At 37.9% G+C, this 26,728-nt stretch overlaps 1 protein-coding gene across 1 annotated transcript in view; it reads left to right on the top strand.

Annotated features, from left to right (window-relative positions):
* The window catches only part of PLEKHH2 (pleckstrin homology, MyTH4 and FERM domain containing H2), a 130,793-nt gene that overhangs the window by 51,994 nt on the left and 52,071 nt on the right, over positions 1-26,728 (top strand). Inside the window, exons 4-15 of the mRNA XM_055242826.2 lie at positions 4,809-4,958; positions 6,724-6,807; positions 7,438-7,519; positions 9,471-9,656; positions 11,910-12,871; positions 16,228-16,303; positions 18,565-18,659; positions 19,632-19,776; positions 22,221-22,357; positions 22,451-22,561; positions 22,720-22,806; positions 24,454-24,612. Of these exons, the coding sequence (XP_055098801.1) occupies positions 4,809-4,958; positions 6,724-6,807; positions 7,438-7,519; positions 9,471-9,656; positions 11,910-12,871; positions 16,228-16,303; positions 18,565-18,659; positions 19,632-19,776; positions 22,221-22,357; positions 22,451-22,561; positions 22,720-22,806; positions 24,454-24,612 (2,274 nt within the window). The remainder of the gene's footprint in view (positions 1-4,808; positions 4,959-6,723; positions 6,808-7,437; positions 7,520-9,470; positions 9,657-11,909; positions 12,872-16,227; positions 16,304-18,564; positions 18,660-19,631; positions 19,777-22,220; positions 22,358-22,450; positions 22,562-22,719; positions 22,807-24,453; positions 24,613-26,728) is intronic.

Below are 26,728 nucleotides of genomic sequence, written 5' to 3'. Positions count from 1 at the left end.
TGGCTGGGTCAAATGGTATTTCTAGTTCTAGATCCCTGAGGAATCGCCACACTGACTTCCACAATGGTTGAACTAGTTTACGGTCCCACCAACAGTGTAAAAGTGTTCCTATTTCTCCACATCCTCTCCAGCACCTGTTGTTTCCTGATTTTTTAATGATGGCCATTCTAACTGCTGTGAGATGGTATCTCACTATGGTTTTGATTTGCATTTCTCTGATGGCCAGTGATGATGAGCATTTTTGCATGTGTTTTTTGGCTGCATGAGATGCATTCTTACTCTTTTGCCCAGGCTGGTCTCAAACTCCTGGGCTCAAGCTGTCCTCCCTCCTTGGCTTCCCAAAGTGTTGGGACTACAGGCATGAGCCACCACACCCAGCCTGTGTCTTCTTTTGAGAAGTGTCTGTTCATGTCCTTTGCCCATAGCTTCTGCATAGCAAGAGAAACTATCAACAGAGTAAACATACAGCCTACAGAATGGGAGAAAATAATCACCAACTATGCATCCAACAATGGTCTAATATCCAGAATCTATAAAGAAGTTGTTATTATATGAATCTAAACAATCTAAACAAATCAACACGTAAATTTTAAGTAACTGGAAGGTAGTCTGGGATTTAAAATACTCTAAACAATTTCTTTTGTCATACTATTTGGAAACAATCAGGAATCTTTGTCATGCCACAGCAGTTTATATATAGAAATAGAAAGTTTCAACCCCCTCTTAAAAATACAGTCACATCTTGATTATGTATAGTGGACAGGAATGAGGTTAGAAATAGGAAGAAGGAAATAGTGATATGAATAATTACAACGGGAGTAATATTTGCAGCTCCTGCTTTCTCCTATGGAAAATAGCCCTGGAAGCTGTATTGGGTTCAGTGATTTGCTAGAATAACTCATGGGACCCAGAAAAGCTGTTTTGCTCCTGGTCACCGTTTATTACAGTGAAAAGATACAGATTAAAATCAACAAAGGAAAAGGGCACATAGAGTGGTGTCCAGGAGAAATTAGGTATGAGCTTCCAGTTGTCTTTCTGCTGTGGAGTTGCACTGGGATGCACTTAATCCTCCCATCAATGTGTGACAACATGTATGAAATATTGCCAACAAATAAGCTTACTCAAGCCTTGCTGTCCAGGATTTTTAGTAGAGGTCAGTCATGTAGGCCTGAAGTATCCACCTGACTGATCTTAGTCAGTCTCCAGCCCACCCAGAGGTCAAACTGATACATTTTGGCCCAGGGCCCCAGGTGAACAAAAAAACAGGCACTCACCATAAGTCACACCATTAGCATAAACTATGTGGTGTGGCCCAAGAAAAATATTGGCAAAAGGGGCAAAATCTCTTATTAATACAAAGGCAGCCTTAACAGTCAAGATATTCCAGGGCATCAGAGGTTGTCTCCCAAGAGCCAGTGAAGGACCAGTCCTTTCTTTGGAGTGTGGAGGATCTGTACACCCCAAGTCTACTGAGTTAACCCTTTGCTGAACAGGAATTTAGGGACCTTGGGATCAAGAAGGTTTGGGGGAAGTGGGTGAGGGGTGTGCTGAGGTGGGTGGATACAATCAGAGGCTCTCCTAGAAGTAAAGAAGCAAAGTAGCCTAAAAACATGAAACATTCCACACTGGAGGCTATCTGTGTATACACATTTGTGAGGGTTTATTTAACAACCAATTTGAATTCACTGGTGTTTGTTATTGGCCAATCTCTGAGTAGTTAAAATTCTTAAATGGTTCTGGTTAAATGAATGGAAAAACAAGTGAGCTATTTTCCATATGCTTGTGGTGAGATGTTTTAAAAGGCATCTTGGCTTTTCTGTGGACCTCATAGCTTTTCTGTGGACCTCTTAGCTTTTCTGTAGACCTCTTATTCATATTAATTACCAAGGAAGACTGAATCCTGTCTACCGAACTTGGTCTTAATAGGACCACTTGGTAAGTAGGTTGCTTGTAACTACTTTGTGGTCTCTTTCTCTAAGAGATTTTGCCCCTTTTGCCAATATTTTTCTTGCCTAGGAAAATTGTTTGTCTAAAAGTAATGGTTGAATTAAAGAGCTTCAGACGGCAAGGATGCATCCAAGGAGCTCTGTAGCATTCATTCATATAATAACAACTTTCAAATTGAATGTGTTATTCAGGGTAAAAGAGTAGTTCAAAACCATAGTTTTTCAGGTCTATAGACCTTTCCTAAGCAATAATAGGACTATTTTATGTGACAACCCAATGTCTGTAGGGTGGCTTGCTTTAACTTAATAAAGGGACACTAGATGTAGGTCTGGTAGCATTTATTTTTATTCTTACTCAGTTACTTTTGTTTTTCTTGAGGTTTATTTCTGTTACTCTGTGCCCAGAGGAGAACTATCATTTTGGACTTGGGCTCTGCTCCTCTCTCCCTGCTTCCTCAGCTACAGAATGCCATATATGGAACTGCCTATAGCTATACCATCTTAAGATTACTGTCCAGCTGTCTGTCCTGCTTGGGCAGTTTTGCATGACATCATTTCTGATGCAGACCTTTGTCCTTGATACAGATCTTTGTCCTTCAGCTCATGTAGAAAGCCCACTATATTTCTTAAAATCTAAGGTAACTTAAATTATCATTTGGATAGTGGAATACGTTTTTCTTCTTCTACTTTTTTTTTTCATCTGCTTTTATTTTCCTAGTTTCCAGCCATGTGGTTGGTATTTAAATAGAACAGTTTTGGCATCTGAGTTGATTTACATTTATGCAGTGAACCCGCAGATGAAACCTGGCATTCATGGTTAAAAAAAATAAATCCAAACTAACCTTTATACCTTTTCAGGAGAAAACCCTCATTAGTCAAATATTTTTTAGCTTTAAGTAAGGATTCATTGTGACTTTTCAGAAGTGTTTTTAATAATTTCAGATTTTCATCTTTACTATCATCCTTAATTTCTCAAATGCTTTCACATTATTTTTTTCTCTTTGTCCCTATAATCTGAAATATTGCTAAAATTATATTCTTACCCATTTGGAGTATATAGAATGAAAGTCTTAATATTGTATACAGTACCCAATACTTTATTTTCCTTCTTACTACCATTAACATCTCAAACATCTCTTATTTGGATCTCCTTGTGAAGTTTCTGCTGAGGCATCCAATCAACTAGACCATTTACAATCAAGGATCAAGTTTGTGAGTCAAAGTGAGAACTAAAGGACAGAAAAGTGAGAACTAAAAGGTGGTGATAGGAAAATCTAAACTTTACTATGAGTTGAATAGACTTATATAATCCATGTAGGTTGGCAAACTCAATATGCGGATATGCCTTTCTGAGATTTTATATGCCTGGATGTGTTTCACAGAATATCCAAGCAGGGCCAATCTATCTTAGATATTAAACTTGAAGCACCACTCAACCTCCAGCCACACCCTCAGTCTCTTTTACCCTGTGCTTTTTTTTTCCCATTACCCTTATTGATGCAGGAGTTTTTGCTTCTTAGCTCAGCTAGATCTGGGTTCTTATCTCACGACCAGGAAGAAGTAGTCGCACGGACACTCAAAGAATGAGCAGGGCAGGAATTTTTATTGAATGGTGAAACAGCTTTTAGTGGAGAGGGGACGCCGGGTGTGGTCCCCCCACCCGAAGCAGGAGAGTTCCCAATATGGCTGAGCCCGGGGCTTTTTATGGGCTCAGAATAGGGAGTGCGTGCTGATTGGCTTGTGAGTATGCAAAACAAGTTAAAGTAAAGACACCACTCAAAAGTGGGCATGATAGTGTAGAAAACCAGTTAGGAAAGGGTAGGTATATGTAAAATAGGTGAAGGATGGGGATCAATCAAAAGAAAGTGTGCCAAACGGGAAGGCAAGTTCTCAATCTGTTTCAAGGATTTACCGGGGACTGTTTCCAGCTTGAAGGTTGGATTTCACCGGGGACCTGCCCCATCTGCCTAGGCATTTGTCTGCCTCTTGCCTCTATCATTATCACCTAAGTAATGTAAAGTACTGTTCTTTTTTAAAAAAAACATATTAATTATATTTGTGATCTCTCTTACCCACTAGAATTAATTTCTTGAACTCCTGGACTCAAGCTATCTGCCTGCCTTGGCCTCCCAAAGTGCTGGGATTACAAGTGTGAGCCACTGTGCCAGGCCTAGAATGTAATTTCTATGCAGGCAGGGGTTTGGGGGTCTAGTTTATTTGCTGATGCTTTCTCAGGGCCTGGAATAAGCCGGGCACTTGGCAGGTTTTCAGTGAATATTTGTTAAATGAATGAATCAAGAAGCCCTCATTGAGTGCACTCTCCTACCTATATCTAGGCTCTAATACATCTTTATTTTTTATGAGTCCATCATTTGGGGCTTTAAGGTTGTTTCCCCACCCGCCTTTCCATTGTGTATATGTTTCTTTTTCACCTAAGTTCAAGTTTTTTCCCATAATACATTATTATACCAGGCCATCCAGTCTGGGTCTCATCTCACCACTCACCTGTCTTTATTTATACTCTTTGTTTAAAATATGAAAAAATGAGGGCTGGAAACTTTCTGTTTCTATACTCATATAAACACTTTGCATATTGTCATCGCTCTAGGAAACATGTACATCACTTTATATGATAGCAATATTCTGAGAATTTCTTATGTTTGTATGTACCTCCAAGGTAACACCACTTGGTGAAATAGGCTTCAGACTTTATAATCATTAAATACATTAAACCTTGCTGTTTAATATTTTCCTTTTTGAAGTCTTTTAGGAATCTACATAATATTAAGGTAAAATTCTAGGTTTAATACTGTGATAACCTGAGTACACACACAATTTTAATATTTTATCCTTTGAATTTAGGTACAAGTTATGGAAGATAAATTAAAAGCAGCTAATATTCAAACCAGTGAATCAGAGACAAGATTATATAATAAGTGTCAAGATCTGGAGTCGCTAATACAGGAAAAAGATGACATCATTCAAAACTTGGAATTGCAACTTGAAGAGCAGGTTAGGAAGAATTTGATAAAGAGTTCTAAGTGTGCGCACTCATTTGTGCATAATCACAAAGATTAAAAAGAGAGAGCCTAAATTTCTATATTTGGGGAGAAATATTGCTTATTCGGTTAACCCATAGGATTGCATCACATTTATTGGTGAAAGGTGCAAGTAAAATGGCATTCCTTTAAGTTCAGAGTGATTCCAAGGCAAGATCTAACACTTTTTGGATGTGAGAATGCTCGTTAATATTCAAACATTTGAGTTTATTTATTTATTTGAGACAGAGTCTTGCTCTGTCACCCAGGCTGGAGTGCAGTGGCTCGATCTCAGCTCACTGCAACCTCTGCAACTCCACCCCCAACCAACAGGTTCAAGTGATTCTTGTGCCTCAGCCTCCCGAGTAGCTGGGACTACGGGCATACACCACGACACCCAGCTAATTTTTGTATTTTTTTTTAAGAAGAGACAGGGTTTTGGCATGTTGGCCAGGCTGGTCTTGAACTCCTGACCTCAGGTGATCCGCCCACATCAGCCTCCCAACCTGCTGGGATTACAGGCACAAGCCACTGTGCCCAGCCAGATGTTAGAGTTTAAATGTAGTATTTAAGCTGGGAACATTTGGTTATCAGCAGGTATGTCTGTAAATTGTTTGCCACCAATCTTTGCTTCAGATTGTTAGAATGTTGGAAATGTTTATAGAACGTTACATTTTAAATATTTATATTTGATGCCAATCTTTCTGCTTAGAAATGAGTACACCATTTTTGAACCACTTTATTGGAATCAAGTAATCTAGTTTAAAAAATGTATTAGTCACACCTGTAATCCCAGCACTTTGGGAGGCCGAGGCAGGCGGATCACGAGTTCAGGAGATCGAGACCATCCTGGCTAACACCATGAAACCCCGTCTCTACTAAAAGTACAAAAAATTAGCCGGGCGTAGTGCTGGGCGCCTGTAGTCCCAGCTACTTGGGAGGCTGAGGCAGGAGAATGGCGTGAACCCAGGAGGCGGAGCTTGCAGCGAGCCGAGATTGTGCCACTGCACTCCAGCCTGGGCGACAGAGCGAGACTCCGTCTCAAAAAAAAGGGAAAAAATTGCACTGGGGTTATGTACTTAATGGTCACTTAACATCATTTAAATATGACCACTATGAAATCATTTTGTTAAATGTGTTAAGTTGTTTATTTTCAGCATTTTTTTCCCATTTCTTGATAAAGACCAGTGTTTCTTTAGGTCAGTGGTTTTCAGCTTTCTACCACCCCTAGACCCTGCCTATGGTGATTTATTTGGTAAACACATTCTCAGTAGTTTTGTGACCATAACCAGATTTTAAGGCTGGTAAATGAGAGCTAGAATTTCACTATGTTTATTTTTCTTGGATCTTTGAAAGCTAGTATTTGAGGGGAAAAAAAAGCCATGCCCCTAAGGAGAGTCTTATTCTCTTCTCCCCAACGTGGTTGACCCCTAAATCCTAGACCATTTCCAGAAATGGCTTATTTTGTTGATAAACTCAGTAGATTGACTTCAGTGTATGATCTTTCAGAGAAAGAGAATAGCGGTTGTTAAAACTAGTAATACGTGCATGTGGCTTTGTGGTTTCTTATTGTATCTACTGAATAATTTTTTCTTTTAAAAATCTATTTGGTAATTTGAAAGTAGATATAGTAATTTGGAAACAAGTTTTAAGTGGATTTGCCTTGTATATTTATGGTATAACATTTCCAGACCATTGAGTTTATGTTTGAACCAAACAAATTGCTATTGTTATTTCAGAAACAAATAAGAATACAAGAAGCTAAAATAATAGAAGAGAAAGCAGCTAAGATCAAAGAATGGGTAACAGTTAAGTTAAATGAGGTATTTATTGCTATATGTTTTCCTTTTCTTTACCTTTTACTTCTTTTGAATTGATACATCATCAGAATATGTGATTGCTCTGAGTAAAACAAAAAATTTTGATCGGTTGGTGATACTGCTATCTTTTGATAAACTTGAGATATAGGTAGCTTTCATTTTAATATCCAGTGTATTTTAAAAATTAAACATATTAATAGACTCATGATGATCAGTGTGAATAACTTTATTCTAATAAGTTAATTTGAGTTCTAATTAATTTCAAATAATAATAGGACACACATCTATATCTCATAAAATTAATGTATTTGGTAGCTGAGAAGCACATATTTTCGTTTCTATGGCAGTTTAAAGCTGAAATCACTTCCTTTAAAATAATTTTACAGTGGAAAAGGCGTAAGGGGTGAAAACATTTAAAACTCTTAGTTCTGAAAAATGTGAATGTTGATACCATAATTATCTAGGTTGATAGCCTATTCTGATAAAATAATCTGAGATTTGTTTATCATTTCCTTTGTATTTTGCTTACACATGTAGAGAAACTAAATATTAACATTTTCTAATATTATAATTTATCAGTACAATTTTATAATGTTATCTCTATATGAAAAGAATACCATTATGTTCTTTTAGCTGGAATTGGAGAATCAGAATCTTCGTTTGATCAACCAAAACCAAACTGAAGAGATAAGAACAATGCAGTCAAAACTACAAGGTACAAATTCTTTACTAAGATAGCTTAGTTGGATTTATTTGACTATATAGGCTTTTACTTTCTTTGATGTTTTAAAAATGCAATTATTGATGTCATCCAAGAAGCTGTTGTCATAAAATGAAAGAGAATTTCTAAACAAACCAGAACTCCTGCATTCAAGTGAATGTTGGGCCTGAAAGTGGAAGGCAAAAAAGAGATGGAATTGATGATGTCTACCAAAGTGATCACTACCTAGATCAGAAAAACATGACCAAATACTAATTTTGCCTCTCTCTATTCTAAAAGGCCTTCCATTGGTACACTTTTTAGAACCAAACTAAGTTCCAGAGAGTCCAACTTGCTAAAGTACTGTACAGAGACATTAGCCTGGGAGGTCAGACATCATGGATGATGGGTACCAGTCTCTAATGGTGAGGACGTTTTGCTCCTTCTAAGTGATGTAGTGCTATATCTCCCTGTTTTCTTGAAAGAATACAGGAGACTTTACCACACAAGATAGTGAGTTAGAGGTAGTTGTATCAGAGAGACATGTACTCTAAAAGTCCAAGAAGACTTGAATTTTGGCCTTAGAGAATAGACCTTTTAATGGAGATTAGGGGAGTCACAGATATCATACATTTGTAGCTGCATTGAGCACTTTGGAGGAGGGTTCTTGGCATCACACATGCCAAACACATTATTGAACTTGGCATTATTTGAGGGCAGCTCTGAGGCACTTCTGTGTGTTCTTAGATGCCTGAGCTGGTGGTTACTTGCATGCAAATGTCATAACTCAGTTCGTTCATGGATCACCAGTGTTCGAATCCTTTCCGCATATGGATCTTCTAGATGAGGGTTTGAATCCAGTCGGTTAGGAGAATCAATTGATAATCCGCTGATAAACTCAAGAATATCAGTGGTGATATTGGTCTATTTAAAAAAAATATATCTCCAAAATTATTTATAACTTTTGGCTGGGCCACTGGGCCAGGTGCAGTGGCTCACTCCTGTAATCCCAGCATTTTGAGAGGCCAAGGTGAGAGGAGTGCTTGAGGCCAGGAATTTGAGACCAGCCTTGGCAATATAGTGAGACCCCATCACTACAAAAAAATTTTTTTTTAATTAGCTGGCCATGGTGGCACACACCTATACTCTCAGCTACTTGGCGGCTTTTTCAGGAGGTGAGGTGGGAGAATCGCTTGAGCCCGGGAGTTTGGGGCTGCAGTGAGCCATGATCATGCCACTGTACTCCAGCCTGGGCAACAAAGAGACACCTTGTCTCAAAAAAAAAAAAAAAAAGTCCAAGAGATGAGTTAAATTCATGATTAGATGCTGACCTAATCACTTCACTACCTGTATAAATTCTTTACTCATCTCTTCTTTTTTTTTTTTTTCTCTTTAAAGGAGTGATTAAAGCTCTTTATATTGTGGTTACCATAGACCTAACCTCCCCATCTACTTTTTTCTCATGACTGAAAACTAAGATAAGCAAAAGTCATTACAGTTATCATGGGATGGTTGCCCCAAGGATGATCCAAGTTTCCTTTGGTTATTTCGGCAACCAGGACCTCAGTTTCTTTTTCTTCACGGTGGCATACTGTGCAAATTTTACCAACGCTGAACTGGTATTTGTCAATACTTGACTTTGCAGGAAGCTAGAGCTCTCTAGTTATTTATAATCTGTTTGTGTTTTGTCGTTGCTTAGAACTAACTACTCTTAAAGGGATTAGATATTTTTCTTTCTCAAGTTAAAAATATTTTGAACATTCAAAATATGTAAAACAGAATTTAAACATTGGGATGTGATGCTTGTCATTGAAGGTTGCATGTTATTGTACATCAATAAAGATGAACTTTAGGCTTTTTTTCTGGCATAAAGAGTGATTTGTTCAAGTTTTTATATGCCTTGGTTCTGTGTTTAACAAACTTCTATAAAAAATTCAAATCTTAATTTTGATTAACGATGTTGTAGAAGTTCAAGGAAAGAAGTCATCCACTGTCTCTGCACTAAAGCTTTCGGAAGGCCAGCGCCTGAGCAGTTTGACCTTTGGGTGCTTTTTATCTCGAGCAAGGAGTCCTCCTCAAGTAGTAAAATCTGAGGAAATGAGCAAGATATCATCGAAAGAACCTGAGTTCACTGAAGGAAAAGACATGGAAGGTATTTATGGACTACAGGAATTGACTTTGGCATTTTTTAAAAAGGAAAAATCATTTGCTAAGATTAATACAAATATAGCTTAATTTTCCTTATTTTTTTCTGACAATTTGACGTTTTATGAGAATGTTTCTAAAGAGCAATACAACATTTAACTTTGTGTATCTAATTATTTTGTGTTTTCTGAGAGCCTTTGCCAGTGATGCATAGGAGAAACTGATTTTTCCTTCGTAATTTTTTTTTCCTGCTGTAGGTGGAAGGTGGGTATTTAAAATTAAAAAGTTTACTGTCCCACCCTGTGAATTTCCTATTCATTATTTATTTAAAATATAAAACATTACTTAATATTACACATAAAACATAATTTAAAATATAAAGCATTACCTAATATTACACATGAAATTAAACATTGGCATAGCAAACTTCTAAAGAAAAAAACCCTTGAGGATAAATTAATAACTCTTTGATTTTCCTTTAATCCTTCAAAGAGGAAAATGTTTTCCTAGATATTTAAACCCTGGTCCTGTATACAGATTTCTACTCTTCTTCTTTTAGTCTTGAAGCGGTTCTATCAAAAAAAAGAAAAAATCCCTCTAAATTTTGCTTTGTTGTAGCTGTTGGCTTTGCCACCTCTAGCACGATCACTTTTGTTGACTTTCCCCAAATATTTTAGGCCTGAGTTTTCATCCTCTCTGCTTTCAGCTCCAACTTCATTCCCCCAGAAGAGAAAAAGTATAACAGTAAAAGTTGTCTCTATGCTTGGTTATGAAATTCTGAAAATGATACATTTTCCAATCCGAAGGCTCCTTTGCACCTTGCTTTCATGCCATTACTCGCTTTACTCTTCTCTTCTCTCTCTTTTTTTTTTTTTTTTTTTTGAGACAGGATCTCACTCTGTCTCCCAGGCCAGAGTGCAGTGGCACAATCACAGCTCACTGCGGCCTTGACCTCCCGGACTCAAGCGATCTTCCCACCTCAGCATCCCTAGTAGCCGGGACTATAGACACATGCCACCATGCCTAGTTAATTTTTGTATTTTTTATAGAGATGGGGTTTCACCATGTTGCCCAGGCTGGCCTTGAACTCCTGGGCTCAAGCAATCCGCCAGCCTTGGCCTCCCAAAAGTGCTGGATTTATAGGTGTGAGCCACTGTACCCGACCTACTTGCATCTTTTTTTCACCTTTTGAGAAGCCATTTTCATTTCCTTCCCTTTTTCTAATAGTGGAGTACAGCTGAGGTTGCTTGTACTGATGCTCTTGCTCATTTGCAAATTTAACAAACTGCCTAATACCAAATTTTAGAGTTTATTTGTTCAGCCTCTAGTTCCTTAATTATGAAGGTCCTGTCTATGTTTTCATGTTTTCAAAGTTTCTTTTCTACACTTCAGTCTAAAAGTTTAATTCCTTGTTTATGAAGTCGATGGTTCATTCTGTTAATTATGTTATACATAAAAATAAGCCATATCTAAAGATATTTTTAAAGAGTGTTATTCTTATTATAAAAACACATTTTGTAGTTATGATTAAACCAAAAGTAGAGCAAGGAAAGCTTTTCTGTGTTTATATTTTCTTCATGATTTTGCATATCTCTATGTATCAAAGTTTGGTGCAAGGTTTATTAAACTATAGCTTTGTATTTATTATGCTTAAATTTACTTCATTATAATTTAAATATTTAGTTGAAAGGAGGTGTCATTTTCTTTGCTTCTAAAATTGAATTTATGCTGTTCATTTTTTTGGTGATTGCTTTCTTTGATAGTCAGAGTTGCCCTGTTTCACATTTTGCTTCTTTATTATCTCTGTTTAGACTCTCAGTTTTTTTTTCCCCAACATGTTTTTTTGTAAAACCCAGTTTTGAAACTATTATATTGACATATTAGGGCTCTGAGTTTTATATAAAGCTTATAGTTTTCAAAAACTTGTGTTTAAAAAAGACATAAGACTAACACAGGATAATGTAAATTATTTGTATGAAAGTTTTGGTTTATTCCTTTAAAAAAAAAATAGAGGCAGGGTCTTGCTCTGTCACCCAGGCTGGAGTACAGTGGCTGATCATAGCTCACTGCAGCCTTCAGCTCCTGGGCTTAAGCAATCATCCTGCCTCAGCCTCCCAGGTAGCTGGGACTATAGGTACACACCACTGCACCCAGCAAATTTCTACAGTGTCAATTTCTACAGTGTAGCTACATAAAGCTAAATGTACAGAAAGATTATATTCTTAAAGGCAGTATGCTGATATGACGTATCCTTTTGTAGAAATGGAAATTCCAGAAAAGTCTGTTGATAACCAAGTTCTAGAAAACAACAGAGGCCAGAGAACATTGCATCAAACCCCTTGTGTCTCAGAACAGAATCGGAAAAAAAGAACGAGCTTTGCCACAGATGGTGGAGTCTCCCAGAATTCTGGGGCTCCAGTGAGTGACTGGAGTTCTGATGAGGAAGACGGGAGCAAAGGAAGATCCAAGTCCAGATGCACATCCACCCTCTCCAGTCACACATCTGAGGAAGGGGTCCAGTGTAGCAGGATGGGGAGTGAAATGTATCTGACAGCATCTGATGACAGCAGCTCTATATTTGAGGAAGAGACTTTTGGCATAAAGAGACCGGAACACAAGAAGCTATATTCTTGGCAGCAGGAGGCACAGTGGAAAGCTCTGAATAGTCCTCTTGGAAAGGGAAATTCTGAATTAAGTAAAAAGGAGCAAGATAGTTCTTCGGATGAACTGAATAAAAAATTTCAATCTCAGAGACTCGATTATTCATCTTCATCGAGTGAAGCCAACACCCCAAGCCCTATTTTGACCCCAGCTTTAATGCCAAAGCATCCTAACTCACTCTCTGGAAAAGGAACACAATTAGTGCCTTCATCACACCTGCCACCCCCAAAGTTAAGGATTCCTAATGTTTTCAGTGTAAGTGTAGCACTAGCCAAAAGGCACTTTAGCCAGCCACAGTTAAGCTCCGACAGGATGTTTGGTACAAATAGAAATGCTATAAGCATGATACGACCACTGAGACCTCAGGAAACTGATCTTGATCTAGTTGATGGTGACAGTACAGAAGTTTTAGAGAATATGGACACGAGTTGTGATGATGGATTATTTTCCTATGACTCCTTGGACTCTCCAAATTCTGATGACCAGGAAAACTGTGACTCAGCAAAGAAGGTGGCATGCAGCAAACCTCCAACTCCTCCCCTGCACCGTTTTCCTTCTTGGGTAATTATATTGCTGCATGTAACACATACACAGTAGTCTTTTTCTCAACACTTTTTTTTTTTTTTTTTTTTTTTTGAGAGGGAGTCTCGCTCTGTCGCCCAAGCTGGAGTGCAGTGGTGTGATCTCGGCTCACTGCAACCTCCACCTCCCGGGTTCAAGTGATTCTCCTGCCTCAGCCTCCTGAGTGGCTGAGACTACAGGCGTGTGCTACCATGCCTGGCTAATTTTTGTATTTTTGGTAGAGACGGTGTTTTGCCGTGTTGGTGAGGCTGGTCTTGAACTCCTGACCTCAAGTGATCCACCTGCCTCGGCCTCCCAAAGTATCCACACTCATTTTCAAGTTTTACTTTTTCTTTTCTTGTTTCCTTTCAAATCCAGCTTTGTTCTGACATTTTCCAGTTTTTAGAATACAGTTTCTTCTTCTCTTCCCTCACTGAGTTCTGAATCAATTGAGAAATAAGATAATGACAAGACAGATGGGAGATCAAGATATTACCTTATTTACTGATAAAACTAATTTTAGAGAATTAGTGGGCAAATGAGCTTTCTAATACTGAACTTTGAGATTAGCTGGATTTATTCACCTGTTCCCGGCAAGCCCTGGACCACCACAGGATTCTGCCAGTGAAGCCATGACCCTCTAAAACTTACTACTTCAAAAAACAGAACAGATGGTTGTTTCCTGTAGGCAGCTACTTCTCAAGAGAAAGGAGAGAGGAAGCTGCGAGGCTCTGCATGCCCAGTTTCTCCTTCTCAGCTTACCAATCACGTTAAGCCACTCTTCCTCTTGGGGAGGGGAAAGTGAATAGGTGGAGAGGGATCAGCAGTGTTCAATTACTGGAGATTCCTCCATGTGGAAGGAAACATTGGGAGTGGGAAAGAAGGGTTCCCCCAACTGTGATATTTTGGGTGAATTCTGAACCGGGACACTTAACTCTTGTTAGTTATCAGTTTTTGAACTTAGTCGTTATTTGATTGGCTTTAAGATAAATTTAATTTTCTTTTTGAGCTTATATAGCCATTGGTTTCCAAAGCATCTTTCTACAGACCTAGAATAGATAAAATCTTCTTCCATTGAAACATTGACCATTAGTAGGATAACATTGCTAGACTGAAAAAAAAAAAATTCTCCCTATATTTGAAATAAAATGAAATGATCTGTTTAATTTTAATTTTTTTTTTTTTGAGATGGAGTTTCACTCTTGTCTCCCAGGCTAGAGTGCAATGGTGCCATCTCAGCTCACTGCAACCTCTGCCTCCCAGATTCAGGCAATTCTCCAGCCTTAGCCTCCCAAGTAGCTGGAACTACAGGCGTTTACCACCACATCTGGCTAATTTTTTGTATTTTTTAGTAGAGGTGGGGTTTCACCATGTTGGCCAGGCTGGTCTTGAACTCCTGACTTCAGGTGATCCACCCACCTCAGCCTCCCAAAGTGCTGGGATTACAGGCGTGAGCCACTGCACCTGGCCTGAAATTATCTGTTATAGATTTAAGTTTTTCTTCACATGCTGACATAATTTAACCTTTGGCCTCCAGAGAAACATCTGGGTTGCAGGACTCCTTTGGTTTTTGGAGTCATGTTCTTTTATTATTATATTTTTTATTTTGCAACTGATGCAGTTTTAAGCAAATTAGGGTGGACATGTTTTTCTAATATAAATTCAGACCTTAAGACGTATGTGCTCTCATTTGCTTTCAAGAGGACATTTTATTTCAATATCCACATGAAACCTTCTGTAGTTTATTACTAAATTTTGGATAGCACAGGAAAGTGGAAGTTAATGGCATGTGAATCTCTGGAATTCCAATTATGTTATACTTTAGGCAGTGAGAAATTGAAATTTTGCCTATCTTATGATGTTGAGATTTTCAGAGATTTAGGTTATGCTTTTAAGTTCATTTTATTTGGCAACCCATTCTACTACTTTTTTTTTTCCATGCTGTCTTCTCTTACTCTTTTGAAGCTATTCAGTCCTGAAAAAGTAGTATTGCTTTTCAAAAGCCTTCCAGCAGACTGGCCAAGTCTGAGATTTTATTTCTGTGTTTGTTAGGTATTTTCAGGTTTCAAGGAAAAGAGATATATTCTAGTTACCCAATAAATATGAGTTTATTTTAAGAATTTCTAAGAGCTTATTTTAAGGCATAGCCTACACTTATTGAACTGGAATACCATGCAAATTACAATAGTCACTCTAGAGGGACAATATGTGATAGTCAGCAGTACCTCTGATAGAAACAAGTGACATCCATTGCCCCTGCTCCCAGTGGCTCAGCTTGTCCTCCCAGGCCTCCAGTCCCCTCTCTCTAATTCTACTGCTAACTACTTTCCCCCACTCTCCTAGGGCTTCAGACTGCCTCCCGTCTCCTGCTTAACTGCCTTATTGTTATATGTCTTTCTGTTGCTGTTTGTGTGTGTGTGTATCTCACACTCAAAGAAACTGCATCTGATTCATTCAGCCAGGCACTATTCAATCTAAAATGTCCCTGATAGTCAGAGATCTCATGCCAGTTACCTCTCAAGCCACTGGCTGTCCTGAAGAGGATGGCCTTAGTTGCCCACTATGTCCTGGACAGTCAACTGTGTCCAAGTTAGACCCATTATAAAATTCAGGACATGTTGCTCTGTGCATTAGAAACCACCTGTGGTCCCTTTTCTCAAGGGGGCAGGGCTAGTAACCTGTCCAGTACCTGTTTCAGAGATTTCTCAGAAGAGAAGAGAAAACAAAATAATCTACTTTTGGAACAAGATAATATAAATTCCATTGCAATTCTCATATTCATTTCTTGTTTGACCTTATGTATCTCTTCTACTTGAGTGAAATGTACATTGACATAGGAAGGCAATAGCATTTAATGCTACTCTGTCTATGACTTCTGACTTCAGGTTTTTCCTTTCTTTGTTTAACCATGTTCCAGAATAGTAGAATATTAAAAGTGGTGTTTATGTGTAATCAATGATTGAGAATGGTTTCTAGCTTAATGTTATAGCCTCTCATGGTTTTTCTCCCCATCACCGACCATATTCTAGAATGGTAAGAATATTAAAGGTGGTGTTTATGTGTAGTCAGTGATTGTGAAAAAGCTTTCTCTTTTTCTTCACGTCTTCAAAATAATTTATAAAATTATAAAACAAAAATGTGGGGAAAAGATAAATAATGGAATGACTAACAGATGGAGAAAAATCTCTGCAGTACTATTCACAATGGCATATTTTAGTTGGCACCGATGATGGTCTTATAATAATGCTGTACTCTAGTGAATCTTAAATGAAGAACAAATGAAAAACATGTGTATTGAAAGTAATCATTTTTTTTTTGCTTTAAATACCGTGTTCAAACTCTCTCTTTTACACTAGGAAAGCAGAATTTATGCTGTAGCCAAATCAGGTATTCGAATGTCTGAGGCCTTCAATATGGAGAATGTTAGTAAAAGTAAGTGCTTTTGCTTGCTGCCACCTGGATGAACCTTGAGGACTTTGTGCTAAGGGATAGTATAATACAAACACATGGTACAGTCACAAAAAGACAAATACTGTATGATTCCACCTAAAGGAGGTATTTAAAGGGTCAAATTCATAGGAATAGAAAGTAGAATGGTGGTTACCAGGGTCAGGGTGTGCGTGGAGAAACGAATTTATTGTTTACTGGGTATAGCATTTCAGATTTGCAAAATGAAAAAGTTCTAGAGGTCTGTTTTACAACAGTGTGAATACACTTAATATTACTGAACTGTACACTTAAAAATGATTAAGATGGGCCGGGCACGGTCACAGTGGCTCGCACCTGTTATCCCAGCACTTTGGGAGGCTGAGGCAGGCAGATCACGAGGTCAGGAGATCGAGACCATCCTGGCTAACACAGTGAAACCCCATCTCTACTAAAAATACAGAAAAAGTTAGCTGGTCGTGGTGGCGGGTGCCCATAGCCCCAGCTATTCGGAAGGCTGAGGCAGGAGAATGGCGTGAACCCAGGAGGTGGAGCTTTCAGTGAGCCGAGATCGCGCCACTGCACTCCAGCCTGGGTGACAGAGCAAGACTCTTGTCTTAAAAAAAAAAAAAAAAAGATTAAGTTGGTAAATTTTATGTTCTGTGTTTATTCCCATAATAAAAAAAGTTTAGAAAAGTGATTTGTATTGCTATTTCATTTGCTAAGAACTTCCTAAATGTCTAAATTCATTAGAATAAAGAGTCGTGTAAACTTTCAAAAAATGATTTCTAGGGTTGCTGATTTGTATTTTAAAATTGAAATTCATCTTAGTGTAGGGACTTAAATACATTCAACTCTGATGTATACTTTTTTACCTGAGAGAGACTAAATCAGAGAAACTGTGGCATCTCAGCTGTTTAAAATGGTAAAAATATAGGCTTCTATGTCCTTTTTTCCCAGGATTTAAAACACATTTCCCCTTTCTTTATTTCTTCCAAAAAATTCTTATAGAAACAATGCATGCTCATTATAAAAAATAAAACCAACAACAAGAACTGTCTGGAATAACAAGAAATTTTCCTGTGGTTCTTTCTACCACCTCCTCCCTATCCCACCACTAATTCGTATGTTAGAGGTAACTATTGATATTCAGTTCCTGTTCAGCTATCTGCAGTTCTTTCCATTCAGGAAATTGTATCCTTTTTTTTTTTTTTTTTTTGAGGCAGTGTCTTACTCTGTCATCCAGGTGGGAGTGGAGTGGTGTGATCATAGCTCACTACAGCCTTGAACTCCTGGGCTCAAGCGATCCTCCTGCCTCAGCCTCCTGATTAGTTAGGACGACAGGTGCACACCACCACACCTTGATACTTTTTAAGATTTTTTGTGGAGATGGGAGTCTCACTGTGTTGCCCAGACTGGACTCAAACTCCTGGCCTTAAGCAATCCTCCTGCCTCAACCTCTCAAGGTGCTAGGATTACAGGTGTGAGCCACTACACTCAGCTAGGAAATTACATTCCAATATTTCAGCATCAGATTTACCTGATAAAGGCTTAAGAACAGTGGTTTTGGTTTTGGTTTTTGTTCGAGACCAAGTCTTGCTCTGTTGCCCAGGCTGTAGTGTAGTGGCATGATCTCGGCTCACTGCAACCTCCCCTTCCCGGGTTCGAGCAATTCTTGTGCCTCAGCCTCCCAAGTAACTGAGATTACAGGTGTATGCAACCATGTTCGGTTTTAGTAGAGACAGGGTTTTGCCATGTTGCCCAGGTTGGTCTCAAACTCCTAGGCTCAAGCGATCCACCGCCTCGGCCTCCCAGAGTCCTGGGATTACAGGTGTGATCCACCATGCCCCACCAGAACAGTGGTTTTGATACTATGCTGGTAATAGGGTTATGAATAGTCAGAGAATATCTTCCTATGTACTGCTTACTGAATTGGTTGGTAAGCAGTTGCCTATACTTAGTTCTGCCCAGCCTGAGCAAAGCATGCATGGACATTTCAAGAAAATAAAAGCTATGGTTCTTGCTCTCAAAGAGCTTACAGTCTAGTTGGGGAACTAGCACACATGAGGAAATAATGAACCATGTAAAAAAGTGTATAAATAAACCTGTAAATGCCATAATCTATAAAGTAGACTATACAGTTAGTTATCATGTATTAATCTAATTTCTTTTTAGATGGAAATTATGCTAATTTGTATTCATAAGAAAAAGATCAATGTGCTAATTAGAAGTTTTTTTAAATGTTGTTTCTTGTTTTTCTGTTTCAGATTCTGTTGCAACCCTTTCCTATACCACATCAGGACTTTATACATCTCTGATATACAAGAACATGACCACCCCAGTGTATACAACTTTGAAGGGGGTAACTCATTGTTATTGTTAAAACATGTGCTTCTCTTCATGCTGGATCAAGGAAATTGTTAATTCAAGCTCCAGATTCCATTCTTAACATTTTACACAGCCTCTCCCTTTATGGAGAGTTTTACAAGTTCACATTAACATATCATAAAAAAGAAGCAATGGAAAGGTCTGGAGAAGACACTTATCAGAATATTAGAGGTCTGAGCCAGTTTTTACTGTGTCCCATGTGATTCCCCCACCGCCCCATGGCCATGAATTGTTTAAAGGAGACATATTGTTAATAATGTAATGAAAACTCCTAATTTAGGCAGATCTTTGTATCAGTGCCAGGGTACCCCTTCCTTGCTTGAAGTATTAATTAAAAGAAGGATTGTCAGGTATTGACAACCTTCTATTTTCAGGAATCTTTTATAATTGCTAATTAGAATTCAGGGTTTAACAACATGATTTGGTAACAGCAAAATACATTCCCAAATTCCTTTTAAAAATCATATGCTGGCTGGGCACGGGTGGCTCACGCCTGTAATCCCAGCACTTTGGGAGGCCGAGGCAGGCGGATCACGAGGTCAGGAGTTCGAGACCAGCCTGGCCAACATGGTGAGACCCCGTCTCTACTAAAAATATAAAAATTAGCCAGGCATGGTTGCAGGTGCCTGTAATCCCAGCTACTCAGGAGGCTGAGGCAGGAGAATCACTTGAACCCGGGAGGCAGAGGTTGCAGTGAACCGAGATCGTGCCATTGCACTCCAGCCTGGGTGACGAGCGACTCTATCTCAAAAAAAAAAAAAATTATATCCTATGACTTCTTCCTGTAAAACTTTCTGTTATCCAAAAAGAGTGATAACCTTAGGGATGGATACAGGGAGGTTGCTCTGCTTTTCTTTAGGAGGTGACCCTAATAACTAGCAGCCTTTTCTTGGATAAGTGGTAACATTAGGGATGGATACAGGGAGGTTGTTCCACTTTTCTTTAGAAGGCGACCCAAATAAGTAGCAGCCCTTTCCTGGATGACTCATCCGGGTCAGAGGAAGAAGATAGCTCCAGATCCAGCTCCCGGACGTCAGAATCAGACTCACGCAGTAGGAGTGGGCCAGGCAGCCCCAGAGCCATGAAACGAGGTGAGGAAAAATCGCAGGCATATGAGGCAACTCCAGATCATTCTGAATATTAACTGGGAATTTTATCTCCGTAACAGGATATTTTTTAAATCAATGAACTTGCTTCAGACCCTAGTGAAAAGAACTTTAGCCTATGACTGATACATTTATAGTCCTAATTCTCTTCTTAATTCTCTGTGATTTCAAACAAATTATATAGTCTTTTTTTTTTTAAGCCTTTTATTGTCTGTGAGAGGGAGATCACTTTATTGTTGGAATAAAGTGAGATAATTGGCCAAAATGAGGTTTCTTTCCTGGCATTTGTGAAGTAGACTTATTTCAGCTAAATTTGTTACACTGCTAACTGGCAGAAAATATACCTTAAAATTCATCAATTAATCTGATGTTAAAGTGGAGAACAACATTTACTTGGAAAATGTCTATGATTTTTAGTGGATTTTGAAAAATTCTGTGTGTAGGTAGTGGTTACAGAGAGATCTAATTCCACTAAATGACATCTGTAGGTTATAAAAAGCCCTTAATGCAGCATGGTGTGTCTGTTGGTTTTCAAACTGTGTTCCATGGAACCTCTGGGTACTTCCAATCCCCTCGGCTTCAACTGGAGCTGCTCAGCCTTCCTTGGTTTCATATTTTGAGCTTCTACTGGTCTTCTTGCTCTCAACTTGCCCCACTACAGCCAGAATCAGGTTATGACACATTTTTGCTGGAAACACTGCAGTGGCTCCTCACAACGGCTATAAGGTGTTCCAGGATTCAGTCATGTACTTGACCTCATCTCCTTTCTTCTCTGTACTCAGCTCCAGCCTCATTGGCCCTCTTGCTGTTCTGAGACATGCCAGGCATGTTTGCATTTCAGGACCTTGGCACTGCTGTTTCCTCCAGCTGGTATTCTTCCCCTAGATGTCTGTATAGCTGACTCCTCACCTCCATCAGCAAACGCTGCCTTCTCAATGAGGTCCACCCTGACCACACCACTCAAATTGCAGCCCTTTGTCTTTCTTCTGTTGCCAGCTCTTTTTATTCTCTTTAGTCTGCTCTATGTTTTATTCTTCCATAGCACCTACTGCCTGTTTGTCAGTGGTCTCCTTCCACTAGAATTTGTTCCATGAAAGCCAATATTTTTGTTGTTTGCTCTATCCCTAGCATCTAGGACAGTGCCTGGCACACTGGCCGTGGTCCTGGGAGCCTGAGATTTGTGTTCCAACATTGCCTCTGCCTAACTCTTTGACTTTGGACAAATCCTTTAATCTCTGGGCCTTAGTCTCCTTGGGGCATTAGCCATGACAATCTCTGTGGTCCCTATAGGTTTAAATTTTTGTTTATTCTATGAAAAGTAAAGATATTATAGCAACTGTTACTTGTCTGAGTCAAATAAAAAGCAGTGTCACAAGAGTGGCATTGTTCTAATATGTCCCTTAAATGTTAATACATATTTTTAAAAATTGCTGGATACTTTTATAAATAATTACCTGAGTCCTCGATTTTATTTAATATATTCTAAATCTCCAATTGTAGTGACCCAGGAAATGTGGCTTGCAACTCCCAAGGAGTTTTCTGTAAAGGCAAATGAATTATTATATAAATGTTCCATTTAATTTTATGTTATAGCTGCTGGCAAGTGAAAGAAATAGTTTGTTTATATCTTTCAATCTTATTGCTTCTCTTTTATGAAAGATTTTTAAAATCTGTAAACTGCTTAGTAGTTTATGGAACTTGAATGAAAAAATACTACTGAATCGTGTTTTTTTAAAATGTGAGGTTACTTTAAAAGTGATTACAGAAGTTAAGAAATTTAAAATGTAATTGTGAAAATCTTGATAAATTGAGGTTCAACGTTTGTTTGCCTATATATCAATGTGTAAATACACATATTTTTAATTCTTAATAAAAGATACATGAGTAGACTATTGCATATATTTTATATATGTAAAATAGCTGTGTGATCATAATCATACCAAAATATTATTCCTGTTCCTTTCACTTCCTTAGAGATTGACATGACAGTCTTTACCTCTTAGTTCTGTTTTCTGCTTTAAAAGTTCTTCATATTGGGAGGCCAAGGCAGGCGGATCATGAGGTCAAGAGATTGAGACCATCCTGGCCAACATGGTGAAACCCCATCTCTACTAAAAATACAAAAATTAGCTGGGTGTGGTGGTGCACACCTGTAGCCCCAGCTACTCGGGAGGCTGAGGCAGGAGAATCTCTTGAACCCAGGAGGCAGAGGTTGCAGTGAGCGGAGATTGCGCCAGTGCACTCCAGCCTGGTGACAGAGCGAGACTCTGTCTCAAAAAAAGTTATTTATGGCCAAAGGAATGAGAATAAATCTAGTCTAGGGAGGCTTATGATTTAGGAATAATTGCATTCTGTAGGAGCACTCAGAGCCGGTATTTGGCCCTCCCCAGTGTTAAATACTGACTTGATTCCTTTCTTTGTTCTCTTAGGTGTGTCTCTCTCCTCTGTGGCTTCTGAAAGTGATTATGCTATTCCTCCTGATGCTTACTCCACAGACACGGAGTACTCACAGCCAGAGCAGAAGCTCCCAAAAACTTGCTCATCTTCCAGTGATAATGGGAAAAATGTAAACACTGAATATGATTTTTAAAAAGTAATGAGTCAGTTTGAGCCTCCAAAAGGAAATTGAAAATGCTTTTTTCTATCCTTTAAAAATTAGGAACCACTGGAAAAATCTGGTTATTTATTGAAAATGAGTGGTAAAGTCAAGTCTTGGAAGCGGCGGTGGTTTGTTCTTAAAGGTGGTGAATTACTTTACTACAAATCTCCGGTGAGTGGAAAATGTTTTCTGTTTAGAACGTAATTCCTCAAACTATAAATCAGACACCTGATTGATTTCCTTCCTATAATGCAAGTAATGATACAAAGCATTTCTTATTATTACTGTTAAAGTTAATCACTTTCCATTTGTTTTTCTCTTTCATACAGAGTGATGTAATTAGAAAACCTCAGGGCCATATTGAACTTAGTGCATCCTGCGGTATTTTAAGAGGAGATAACAAACAAACAGTTCAGGTACTTAACTTTTTTTTTTTTTTTTTTTTTTTGTATCATGCCAAACTCAATTCTCAATTATCCAACCTAATGGTAAGGAGATGGGATAATTCAATGTTTCTTTATTCACTTGGGGTAAGTTTGATGCCTCGAAAGTATGTGAAACTCCAAGAATTTTTGGTTAAAACTATAATGTAAGTGAGGTTTGTGTTGAATAACTCCCACCACGCTTTACCTTTCTTCCTTTATACTCTTCTTTCCTCATATTTAATCTCCTAGGTATTCTCAGCTGTCCAACTGTGAAGCTATTTTAAGGAAGGGTTATCTGGTAAATGAATTCTCAATAAGATGTTAGTTATATAATGTACTGTGAAATTCAGGAATGTTTGTATTTTAATATAGAATCTGAAAATGACAGTTCTTATATGAACTTCAGATGCCATAACACCAAAGTGGGAAATATATTGGTGAGCAGAGGGACTGTGCTGCCCAGCAAGTCACACTGTAGGGGCAGCTGCTGCCCATTTTTACTCACACATAAGGCCAGTCTTGCCAGAAATCTGTTAAATTTAAAACACAGGCTGTTGAGATATTCTAGTATCTGTAACTTAAATTCAGACACTTTATTTCTGAAATGTCTTCAATAACCATTATTTTCTTATATTGCTCCTCTGGAGGGTGGAAGACAACTTTGCCAGAAAGGTATATTATCAATGTTTCCAGTGAATTGTACCTGAAAACCCCTCAAAAATTTAGAAACGAGAATCAAGGAAAGCTTTGTCTTTGGGCATAGCAGTTAAGAATCATTTGTAAGTTTCTGAAATATTTGGAAAATTTGCAATGTGGCTAATTTGAGACTGGAAAATTCTGAGTTCATGATATCTAATCACATGTTCATTCCAAGAATTTATCTTCTTATATGCAAGATCTTCTTATTTTATTTATAGTTGATTTTTTCATTTGTATTAAGAAACCTCTTCTTTAGTTGCTAAAAATGTGCTATTTTATTATAGTCTTTAATCATTCTGCTCCTCATTTCAATAAGTAGGAACCTGGCCGGGTGCAGTGGCTCATGCCTGTAATCTCAGCACTTCGGGAGGCTGAGGCGGGCGGATCACGAGGTCAGGAGATCGAGACTATCCTGGCTAACACGGTGAAACCCCGTCTCTACTAAAAATTCAAAAAAATTATCCGGGCATGGTGGCAGGCGCCTGTAAGTCCCAGCTATTCGGGAGGCTGAGGCAGGAGAATGGTGTGAACCCGGGAGGCGGAGCTTGCAGTGAGCCGAGATCACGCCACTGCACTCCAGCCTGGGCGACAGAGACTCCATCTCAAAAAAAAAAAAAAAAAAAAAAAAAGTAGGACCCTGTAGCACATTTAAGCGAGAAAGGGAAAATGTGACAAATAAACAACATATAAAATTATAACCCCAAAATTAAGTAAACTGGAGTAACAAAATTATTTCTGCAAAAATTTAATTGCTGTAATTCTCACAAAGTGGTTAAAATATTCTAAATGATATGGAGTCATTTATTTAGAAACTGGGACTTGAGGTTTAGCATGTTTGCTTCCATGTTAAGTAATGACATTTGAATAATGAACAAGGAAATGCTAACAATCCTAAATCTTCACAGTTTTCTTTCCTATACCTTTCTCGTTGCATTCTAGTTGATCACTGAAAAACACACATACTATCTGACTGCAGATTCTCCCAATATATTGGAAGAGTGGATTAAAGTGTTACAGAATGTTCTTCGAGTACAAGCTGCCAACCCACTTTCCCTGCAGCCTGAGGGCAAACCCACCGTGAAGGGATTGCTCACTAAGGTAGGCACCTCCTGTGCATAGCAATGTCCCAGGCAACTATGGGCATGAGCCCATGATCGCTGAAAATGGGATGTCAGAGCATATACATATTGAATATTGATATCATCTTGGGGATAGGAAAGGGTGTTTTTAAGTGTGATGCCCAAGGCAAAAACTATGAAGATGAAAAGAAGACAAATTTGACTATAATATGTAAAATTGTAAAGGCTCTATAAAAAATTCTATGAGCAGAATTTTTAAAAGAAGGATTGAAAAACTTTGAAGAGATATTTGAAACAGGTGAAAACTGGTTAATATCATTAATATTTAACACGTTTTTTTCTCATCAGTAAGCAAACAATAAATACCAATTGGGGGAAAAGGAACAAAGGACTCAATGGGAAAGAAGGATAGATCATCGAGGTTGGAAGGAATACAAATGATCAATAAGCATATGGAAAAACATTTTACTGTCACTCAGAATTTTTTTTAAAAGCACAGATTGAAATAATAGGTGTAACTTTATAAAATCTGGTGAAAAGTAAGACATTTTTACAAATTTTGAAACCTAGTATTGACACAGATTAAAAATCTGTAAGTTTCTGTAATTATAGAGGCAGTCGAAAAAAAAAAGAAATCTGCTAGTGAGAGTATTACTCTAAAAGGCAGTTTGGCAATATCTTGGCTGAAGTGTTAACTTAGCCAATAATTTTGAGTGAACAAATCAATATCAAATATTTTCAACACACACACACTCATATATATCTCCTTTGATCCAGCAATCTTAGTTTTAAAAATTTATCCTTAGGAAATGGTCTTAATTTGCAAAAGATTTAATTATGAGATGTTCCTCACAGCATGTTTTTTTCCTATTTTAAAAAATGAGGTATGATTAATATATCTGAAATGCACAGATCTTAAGTGTAGAATTTGATTAGTTTTGAAAGCTATTTACTGTTGACTCTATCAAGATGCGGAACATTTCCATTACCCCAAAAAGATTCCTTGCACAGCATGGTTCATAATAAAGAAAAATTGGGATCAAATTAGATGTAGGGTAAGAGATAGCTTTAAAAAACGTTTGTACAACCATATAATGCCTTACTATGCAGCCTTTTAAATGTTGTAAAAGAATATCTAATGCTATAGAAATATGATGTATTGTTAGGTAATAAGTAGAGTGTAGTATTACATTATTATCCCTTATTTGTTGTAAGTATTTGTAGAAAAATGTCTGAATGGGAAATATACCAAGGTATATTGGTTATCTCTGTGATTTTATTTATTTTTGCTTAATTCTGTTTTTTTTTTTTACAATGAGTAAGTATTGACTTATACTTAATATTATTTTTAAGTTTTAAAAAGTCCTATTGGTCACTTTTTGAAAAATACAATAAAATATGTATACACACATAATCACTCTGCATTCATGTACTCTGATTATGTAAGAGGTGGAAAATTAGATGGAAAGTAACTATGCTACTGTGTAGTTTATACTTATTAATAATGGGGTAATGTAGGTGGGTGTTATTCCATAATATTTAAAAAGACTGACCAACTATAGCAAAGGTAAAAATTAATTCGCCATTGCATTAAACAAAGAAATATACTATGTACTATGTTTTTTCTAAAATACGACTGTGAAAATGTTTTCTTAGTTACTGATGGGTTAGGGAACAAAATGTTTGCACAATACTTTTCCAGTGAACACACTGCTACTTTAAATCACATTCTTACTATAATTCATGATAATGGGCTATGCTCTTGTTTCAAGGACCACATATGTATCTCAAACCCTGAGAGTTTAAGATGATCCCATGGCCAAGGGTTTATTACTTCCCCCACAGTTAGGTTATTGTTTGCTTGCTTGTTTTTATTTTATCAGCAGGGCATGTCAGTTTCTGCTCCTATAACTTTTCTGCGATTCTCCACTTCCCATTTCACAATTACATTTTAAATGAGTATGAGTTGATGGGATTCTCAGATGACTAAATCATTAGGGTTTATAGCCAGGATGCTTATTAAGTTTCCTTCCTGCCATTTGTGCTTGTCTACCCCCATACTTTCACCCTCAGAACCTTATGAGAGAACAGCTTCCCTCAGTTATTCTGAGTGACTTGTTCTGAGCTCACATTCA

Source organism: Symphalangus syndactylus, chromosome 14, assembly GCF_028878055.3.
Source record: "Symphalangus syndactylus isolate Jambi chromosome 14, NHGRI_mSymSyn1-v2.1_pri, whole genome shotgun sequence".
NCBI classification, from domain to species: domain Eukaryota; kingdom Metazoa; phylum Chordata; class Mammalia; order Primates; family Hylobatidae; genus Symphalangus; species Symphalangus syndactylus.
Note: the sequence above shows the minus strand (reverse complement) of the source record. Positions and strands in the feature narration are given on the sequence as shown.